At 51.8% G+C, this 9,549-nt stretch overlaps 1 protein-coding gene across 5 annotated transcripts; it reads right to left on the bottom strand.

Moving 5' to 3' along the window:
* Nucleotides 1-8,544, bottom strand: LOC119112027 (myosin light chain 1). Of its 5 annotated transcripts, none has more exons than XM_037235983.1 (7): nucleotides 8,358-8,544; nucleotides 7,793-7,820; nucleotides 5,097-5,237; nucleotides 4,365-4,532; nucleotides 3,643-3,729; nucleotides 3,185-3,264; nucleotides 1-588 (listed from the first exon to the last, which is right to left on the bottom strand). In XM_037235983.1, exons 1-6 carry the CDS (start codon nucleotides 8,358-8,360, stop codon nucleotides 3,230-3,232), a joined length of 462 nt encoding a protein of 153 aa, XP_037091878.1. In that variant the 5' UTR covers nucleotides 8,361-8,544; the 3' UTR covers nucleotides 1-588; nucleotides 3,185-3,229. The 5 variants fall into 5 exon arrangements, with proteins under 5 accessions (XP_037091878.1, XP_037091877.1, XP_037091876.1 ...); XM_037235982.1 differs by having other exon boundaries at nucleotides 3,192-3,264; XM_037235981.1 differs by lacking the exon at nucleotides 3,185-3,264 and adding an exon at nucleotides 2,613-2,691.
* Nucleotides 8,545-9,549: the final 1,005 nt, after the last annotated feature.

The following is a 9,549-nucleotide window of genomic DNA, read 5'->3' as shown; positions in this document are numbered from 1 at the left end:
GTCGTTCCGAAACTTGATATAACAGATTTGCCGGATGGTACTGACTGATGATGCTGACACTTCTGTGATGTCAAGTTGTCGGGGGAGGGGGGACGACGGACCACGGACGGACGCGGACGACGGGCACGCTGACACACCGACAAACAGACAGATAGGCAGCGGGACGGGCGCCGACCGCGGGGCTCTCGCGCCAGAGCTCCGTCTCGGGACGCTCTCTGCAACGAGAGATGACTAGATCGCACTCAGTCCACCCACCGCCAGTGGGCTGCGGACAGCTGCACGCCACACGCACACGCGCATCGCGCCAGTATACACACATCACAAGTGAAATATACATATGTATGGGTTCGAGCAGACAGAGCTTATAAAAACGTCCTTGGAAGGAGTGCGCGGCGGCGGCCGGCCGGCCGGGGGGCGCCGCACCCAGGCCGATCCGGGCGGCGCCAACGGCCGGCGGGCACGCGCGCCCTGCGTCGGGTCACGTGCCGGAGACTGTACACAGCTGCTGAGTGGTGGCACCGCCAGGTGGCAGGGCGGTGGGGAGGTGGCCTCCCAGTGAAAGATGGGTCGAGATGTTGTTTCGTTTACCTGGAAACACGTGGGGCGAGGTCAGACCGCTGCAGACGTTAGTAAAGGCAACCAAAGATCTTTGAGGAGGTTTCAAGGATAACAACCATTGACACTGGCCTACTTACACAATGTGAAACATTGGTGAGCACGGAATGTCGACAGGAAACGATCAGACAGCATAACGCAACTCACACAAGTGGTAATTGAGTTAACATTGCATTTTTGTCTTTACATTTTGCACTTAAGACAAGACTGGCACGTTCGACAATACCCCGCCTTACCGTTGTTGGGACATTTAGTGTAAGCCACAGCATTCAGTTTAAGGAAGGATGGAGATGAAGAACACGGATGGAATACCTGTTTAGATGATCGCTCTCGGCTTGTGCGTTGGAATGCACATCATGGGGAGTGTTAGCGAGCACTTGTGTGCATACCAACACACCAAACAAGGAAGATAGCCCGACCTGTTATTTTTTCAACCCACAGTTATCAGCTTCGAACGTCTGTAATGACATGAAATAAGGCTGCACTTGCACAAGCTGATTGCACAAACCTTTGTGGTAGCCATGCACTTACGGACTGTGCAATGTGCGGTGTAGTACGTGGAGGTCGGCGCCCTGATGTTGTAAGCTTAAACAACCAATTTTTACTTCGATAAAGTCGACTTTTATAGTGGACAAATTCAATGATATATAAATAAGAGAATTAGTAAGCAGAGGACCAGAATCAAAAGTCAGCGTTTCACTTCGCCCAAAAGTATCGCTAGGAGTATAAAGTGATAACGATGGGTGGATCCAGTACCGGATCTTGAGTGTTTTTTGAAGTTTCGAAGATAATGATGATTGCTCGAAAACGGCCAAGCCTGCCAGTGGTTTATGTCCTCCCTAATCTCTACCAGAGTCGTTTGGAGCGGCTTGAGGCCTTTGGTTACCCTGGGCACGCCGGTGGCGCGTGGCGTATCTGGCATATGTACAACGCAAAAGGCATGCAAACTGAGAGGTCTTCAGCATTTCGCACCAAACCTATCTACAAGACGCAAGGCGGAGCGTGGCACGCTCCGCGGCCACGCGCGCAGCGGAGCCGGCAGACACCGTTTCCGGTTAATGTCGACGCGGCTGGCGCGTTCGCTCAGCCTGTCTGCCGCCGCAGTCGGGCGCTGGCGGCCGTGGCATGCCGGTCGGGCCGAGGGCAAGTTACCTGCGCTGGGCGAGGCGCTGACCGCGGCTAGGGCACACTACGCGGCCGACTCAGGGAAAGGGCCAGCCAGCATTCGCTTGATGAAACCTAGGGAGCAGGCGAGTCAAGCAGACAGGACACCACGAAAGCATTAGGCTAGCCTCGGGAGCTTCCACGGCATGCCGAGTCGCCTCGTCTGTTTAATGTCATAAACTCAACGAGGCGACAGCAGCTTTCGTGTGCCGTGATAGCCCCCGTGCATGGCACTTTCTATTGCCGGACAGAGCTGTTCGCTCGAAGCGCGGCTGCTGATCATAAAAGGTAGTACAAAATGCGACGGCTTTGAAATATTGCGGGAAGCCTGGACTTCACCACGCATGGACGGGAACTTTGATTCACTCGTTGCTACCTTCTGGGGTTTGCCGACTTCCTGGCTTACTTCTTCTCTGGATTGGGACCGGCCAGTAGCCTTTTGACAAAGGCTGAAAAGCAATCACCAGTTTGACTGGGCTGGCCATTTTCCAGCGCAAATGACGGTCGCCCCGCGGGTGCGGCACTAACAACGGGTGGCTTACAGTGCAGTTATCCAACGGACGTGGGGTCAGGCCACACACGGGCGGAGGCGGGGGGAGGCAATCTATCATACTCTTGTCCGAAGCTCCTCCGACGTACTGAAAACGTCAACTGAGTGCTGAGGCCAGGCTTGTCTGAGGGTGGGGGTGGGGGGGGGGGGGGGGAGGGCAGGAGGTCCTGCGAGAGAGCAATGATAACCACATGGAGAGCGGCTGCTTCGGTGAGTTTCCCGCCACAACTGGGACTCGCTGCCATGCCGGTCGCCATGCCTGCTTGGAAAGGGAATCATCTACCTCTCGTGCGTGAATGTTGAGAACTTGCGAATCTACTTCGCGTCCGGGAAAGGTCCAGCTATCAGCCTTTTGCAGAAGGCTGCAATATAGGCAATGATGCAGCTCTAGTTACCTACACAAGAGCTCTAGTTACCTACACAAGAGCTCTAGTTACCTACACACGATTCACTCACGCCTGGGCCACTACTGCGTTGCTCGTCAATGCATCGGCTATGATACACGACATGATACAAACGAACTAGTAAACCTACATATTGACTGAAACTGAGCTTATGCCGAACCAGGTAGTGCTGCGTTGAAGACGCTCGTCACACGTGTGCAGTCAACACTCTCTATGTTTAGAGCCGCTTTTAAACACGGCCTGCTTCTAATATTGCGGAAATGCACAGTGCTCGGTCATCGCTACGGTGTCAACGCCATACATCTCACCCACGCTGAGCATCACAGTACGCTAAAGACAGGGCGCGAGTTGTCTACTCTACGGTAGACCTGTAGTAGGTTCCCCTCTTTCGCCAAACACTATCTGCTATCTGCGGGCTATTCACACGACCTACTTCATTCTCGTAACGCACCACTTACGCGTCTTCGATGATATATTTTTTAATGATTTTGCGTGCTCATTGCAGCATTGTGCAAATTTTCTTAAGGAAAGCTGAAATGGGGTCAACAGTGATGCGCGATGTATCGTGAGAGTCTGAACTATAAGACCTACCCGCCGGTTAAAACCATGTAACCTACACGTTGTGACGATCAAAATGGAACTAAAGCCGATACGTACGACACTTTCCGCTGATTGCACAGAAAATTTACACTGGGCACTCAGCGCAAACACAAATTCGTTGTCAATAAAAACGCAATAAAAAAGAATAAAAACGCGAAGTGCCCAGCCTTCGAGCCAACAACAGATCTTCGACCAAGTCTGATCCATAGCACCATGAGGGGTACCCCAAAACAAAAATACCGTTCCCCGCACCCGCATACATACAGCTTTAGGTTGTGCATTCGGGAACAAGATCCGGTGTCAACTTACGCTCGTATGGAATAAAGCCATCCTCGTCCTCTTCATCGCAGCACTCGGCCATGATCTGCGTAACTTCCTTATCAGACAGCCGCTCACCTAAGGCAATTCCGGTCATCAGTGGGCGTGGTCGTATGACGCGCATGGTAACTAGCACTGAGCTACGTTTGAATATTTCAAAGGTAGCGCTGCCATTTGCTAGAAACAATCTACGCTATGTACGAGAGCACACCAGACAAAAGATCTTAGCAGTGCTGAATACGCTCATGTCGAAGTAATGATGCTATCATTTGAAAATGGGGACCCGGTTCCAAGCCGTAACTGCATTTTAAAGTCAAGGATGTGGAGCCGGTGAAACACGCGCGAAATGAATGTTGTTCACAAAGGAACACAGAATGGCAAGGAAATGTAGAACGTCGGCCCGACGTCCAAGCATGGATCACTACGCTGAAGGGAAGCTGTATTATTCTACAATAACCGCAATACGGTACCAACGATCGAATCCAGACCAGGCATGTCTGCGCACAGTACGCAGCATGAAATACCCATAACGAATGTCCACAGTGCCTGGTGAAGTGATGAGTAACTCTGCACGACCCTCTCAAAATTCTCAGAAACATGCGCCCGTGTAGCATAGTCGCGAATGTTTGAGAAAATGTCTGAACAGATAGGGTTGTCCCGCTGCACAACAAGGCAACAGTTTGGACATCCTACATCAGCGTCCAGCCACTGACCGAGGGAGAGCAGGACGTGTGAGAGTTCAGCCGCCATCATGGTGCCGTTCTCGGCCTTGTCGTAGAGTTTCAGGCATTCCATAAAGTCTTCGAAGCCACCCTGGTCCTTGTCCTTCTTGACCTGCGAGAAGATCGGCAGGAACTCGTCCAGCTTCAGCTTCTTCTGCTCTGTAAGGAGCAGATGGGGACCATGTTACAGACCAGCTGAGAACGCACAATGCGACAGCGGTAAGCGGCAGATTGTGACTTCGCTACAGACCAGCTGAGCGCGACCAATCAGCATGTTACGTGTGACGGGAAATGGTGATGCACGACATTTGTTCAGGATTGCATACCACAACGCAAGAATATTTGTTATTGTGAGTTCAGAGTTCTTATGCTGGCAGTTATTGACTTTCAATACACCACAAGAACTGGTTGAACGACGTTATCAAAGGAAAAAAACGCTGTATTGTCAATGCTCGACGTTTCAAGTTGTGCTCGTGGTTACGAGTGAGGGTATGTAGATTGATGACTAACAGCATGAGAACTCTGAGCTCCTAATGCCGGAAACCAGGACATTAATACATTCCTTTCCTATATCAAATGTTCGTAGGACACATCGCTCACATGGAGTCCATTACCCTCTTCCATACTATGACATGACACAGTCTACAAGAAGGGGCCAATGCTTTCTGCGAGCTATGCCGTCAGTCAGTGGGAGTGACTCCAGCCGGCTGTGTATCTGCTTACTCTTGATCTTCTGCCCGCCGAGCTTCTCGATCATCTCCAGGGTGGGGTTGAGGTTGAGCGCGCGGAGCACGTCGCCCAAGTAGTAGGCGTCAACCTCCTCCTTGCCTTCGAAGTCGTAGATGGAGAAGGCAAACTGAGCCCCTGCGAATGTAACGTTGGTGTTGAGGTTGAGGTATGCGGGTGTGTGCATGTGAAGAACGTCTCGAAGACGTGTGCAGGAAGGTGGCAACGTTAACATGTTTTTTTTCTGAGGCGTATGCAGCGTACACATTTGCTTCATGACGTTTGCTGGTGTACTTATGCAGCATTTCACCTCTCTATGGAATAGAAAAGCAGGTAAAGCACGCATAGATGTTTGCACCTTCGCCAGGCATTACATCTGACTAATGCATCTCAAAGCACAAGCCGAAGCTGTCGGGGTCGGTCAACTTGTGTTGACGCCTGCAGCAGGCGTAGGACGTTACGCACATGCGCAGTTGACGCAGTTGCTTTTTGTACGATCAAACATTTTGTACATTTTTCACTTATTTCGGAGAAAAAAATTATCTTGAGACCTACTTCAACATCGTATTGACCTCCGATGGGGTTCATAATATTTATAAAATGGCATGAAACTTATCAAGTTGGAGATATTCGCGTAGGATGGTGAGCATTTTTTGTCTCAGACTGAGTAAATAATCGTCTGGGTACAGGTTGGCTACCAATCATCAATCATTCGGCTGAATGATTGATAATCGGTAGCCAGCCTGTATCCAGATGATTATTTACTCAATCTAAGTAAACTGACTGAATGTTTGCTGTCAAGGGTTTGATTCCGAATTTTTTAAAATTGACAAATTTGCTTCTTTATTTACTGACCATCCACGCGTTCTTTTGGTCGTGGATCGGTATTCCATGCCAGCCAGCGGATGGCAGACCACGAGCCAGCCCGGCCGGCGCGAGAGTATACTGTCCCGCATGGCACATGGCCTTTGCGGAACATAGCCTGTCTGGCAGCATACCGCTGACCGCAAAAGTTCAGCCATGGAAGTGCCTATTGTCTTTAGCATTCACGTGAGATTCGATATGAATTCAATGGTTTGAAATACGTTTACAAAACACAATGCGACGCTCTCTTACTAATTTGAAACGCACTTTGTAGTTAAAACAAAGGTCGCTAAAAACGAAGATCTGAACCCGCCTCAAGCAAATGCTCCCATTGTGCCTTTCCACCAACCACACGGACACACTGTTTTTTAGCTTGCAACCCGCGGGCCCGGGGGTAGCTCAGCATCGCTCCGGTAAAACCGGCCGAGCCGTTTTCAGAGCGGACTCGGATTACGCGCCAAGAATAACATCGGGCGATCCCGACCAGACCCCGCCGCTCCGGCAGGGTTTTCGGATTTGTCAGTGGTTCAACGACACAGCGCTTAAAGAGTCTGTGTTCTCATCGGCATCAAGCGATAGCTGCATCGTTGCATCCATCCCAGTGGGGAGTCAAAAAAAACAAAATAATGGCATATCAAAGGCTCACCCAAAATTTTGAGCACGTGCTTAGCCTGATCTGATTGCCATAAGTATTTTTCATGGCCCGTTGTCTCACTGTTCAAGAAGTCGCATAATTGCGAGACACAAGACAGTGAAGAAGTCGCGTTCCAGAACCTTTCCATGAGCATTGGGGAGGGGATTTACGGTTTTGAGAACATCCTTCCTACACAGCGCGTGTAGGCCCCATTGTTACAGACGTGGGAAATATAGATAGACATGAAAGACATGGCACGCTAACTGACCAGTCACATTTCACAGAAGCTGCGTATTGTGATGCGTTTGAGAAGAGCTATTCTCAGCATCTGTGACACATGGTTCTGCCGCCTGGTATCTGCCTTGGACGGGGCGTCTGCCGTCAGGCTGCGCGCCGTCGCCGCTCGGGGGCGCTGCTGTCGCCTGGCAGCCGGCCACTCGGCATAGTTTCGGCAAGGTTCCTGGGCCAGATTTAGCGCAAACACCTGCCACGGGCGGCCGCGACGTCCGGGCGGCGGAGCCGACCCCGCGGCGGCTCACCAGGCTGGCCCGCTGCCAGCCAGGTACAGTCATCCCGGCCAGGGGTGGCCCGTGTCTCCCCTCGTCCCGCTAGAGCCGGAAGAAATTCGGGAGCGGTGGGTGGTGGCTGCGCTTTACTGAGCGCGTAGCTCTTTGATGCTGGTCATCATGATGACGAATTTGCTGTCGTCCATCATTAACCGTGTTCGAATGAAGCGGATAGAAGTGCAGGCATAGATACTATCTATGCATTAGCAAGAAACAGATCGTCAAGAAAATAGCTAACATTTTTGCTGTAACTATGATACTGTACTTCAGTCCAATGTGTACAACATCAAAACAATGACACGCAAGGGTACGCATCGACATCATATGATCTAACAATCTTCAAATTATGACTTCACGTTTAACTTAATCATCTCTCAATCAGTAATCTGATTTAATGATGGTGCCGACATCTTAAGTACATGGTCATCACCTGTCGCTGTGCATACTCCATTCAGGCCTCAGGACGGATGAAACAATTACACGTGAAGTGCGGAGGCCGAGGCATTGACAAACGCCTCGTCTCACAAACACCCCTGCCAAACGTGGCTAGTAGTGCGACAAATGACTGGGGCACCGTCAGCGCATGCTGTCGCACATAAGCGGGGGAAGAATGGAGCCGGGGTACTCACTCTCAACATCCCTGGCAGCGAGGTCGGCCTGCGGGAAGAGGCCGACTGTCAGCGGACAGTGGGGCCCACCTCGCCCAGTCATGTCACGGCACCAACAGCCAGGCGGGAGTGCCGTACAGGTCCGTCCACGATATACGGGTATGCAGCCGCGCAGACACATAGCTACGCATGTCGTAACTGCCCCCAATGGGTAGAAGACGGCTGGTGAATACAGAACGGCTGTGATGATTCATTTCCTCGCTCATCTAGATTTCAACGACACAGCTCGAAGTCTCTAAACGGGAGATGATCCGTCCCAGTCATTTGCCTGTCTCTGTTATGAGCACATTATGCAGAGTCGAGTACAAGTTGAAGAGGACACGTTCTTTCGGTCAGTCTCCTTCAAACATCTCCTAGGTCCAACTCTGCCTATCATAATCATACAACTTCAAGCTTTAACACCCGCAGATCTCCTGGCCACCAAGTAGCCAAGGCTAAGCCAAGCTTAGGAATAGCCAGGCCTCGTCCGCACCGCAGAGATAGGCCCCAACGCCCGACTCGCCGAAGTCGGGGGGCAAGCTCTTACCATGGTGTTGTTGGTGCGGTGGGATGTTGCGCTGTGCACCCCTCGCTGACTAGACCCGAAGTGAACCCGCACTGCCGCCGCGCAGCCGCTGCTCCCAATTTTGGCGCGCAGATGGCGCCTCGCTCGCCGGCTAAAAATACGCCGACGGATTCTTGTTGGCCGCCCGCAGTCGTGGGGACCCTGTCCGGTCACACGATACAAAACTGCCAAAGCTGGGTGGACGGCACTGCGCCGGCCCTCAAACGGTCACTGGCGCAGCCCGGCGCCGCTGGCGAGTCAGCTGACCCCAGGGCTGCACCTCGGGGATCCTCCGGGACTGCGGGGACGCCCCGCGGAGGTGCTGTACTGAGGCTGGTCTGACCCACGCCACCCAGTGCGGAACATCATCAGGTGTTCGCTGCGGGTGCTGCTGGGAGCCGGTACAACGGAATCGTAGTGGCATTTGGACGACGGCGACGAGTCACGGATTCCGGGTCTGAAGAAGCATGTCGGAGTTTCGAAAGTGAACATATCGGATGTTTGAAAGGTACATTATAATCGGGTACTAAACGCTATCCATTTAGCCATTAAGCTGGAATGAAACCACATCACAACGCATAACACACGAAGACGACTAATGAAAAAAACACGGGCTCGGAGAAGACATCCTCAGATGTTAGATCGTGTTGCAGTCCATTGCAGCCGCGTTTTTAGTGGACCACTCCAAGGTCAAGATGGGGTGAGACGTATATGTTGCTGTTGGCTGGTCGACCGTCACCATTCATCGCGCTGACTCAGTCTGGCTACGGCGTGCCTTCCTGATTGATTTAGATCCCCTTAGATAAACAGAATGTGATCCGTCAGTGCCATCGTGTCCGCTTTTCCGAGCTTTCCATCGCTCACCAACCGGGCTGATTGCATTGCGGAGGCATCGGGAATCCGCCAACGTACTCGTGACTTTGTTTCATTTCTAACGGCCTTCGACAACAGCGACCAACTGCGACAATCTGTTTGCACATGAATCGCACGCGGTTGTATTATTCAGCTTCCCCTGATATTCACGTAACTGGTGCCATCTCACGTCCAACAGATCTTTTTTTTTGCCATGGCACCGCCAGCCGGGAGGCCTGCTGTGGTATGCCTTTTGCACGCATACCGGCTTTTGCACGCATATCGGTTAACCCGATCGGAGCTTTATATGAGAGTTTAGGTT

This window comes from Pollicipes pollicipes, unplaced genomic scaffold (genome assembly GCF_011947565.3).
Source record: "Pollicipes pollicipes isolate AB1234 unplaced genomic scaffold, Ppol_2.1 Scaffold_7261;HRSCAF=8764_pilon_pilon_pilon, whole genome shotgun sequence".
NCBI lineage: Eukaryota > Metazoa > Arthropoda > Thecostraca > Pollicipedomorpha > Pollicipedidae > Pollicipes > Pollicipes pollicipes.
This window is presented reverse-complemented; position numbering and strand designations above follow the sequence as displayed.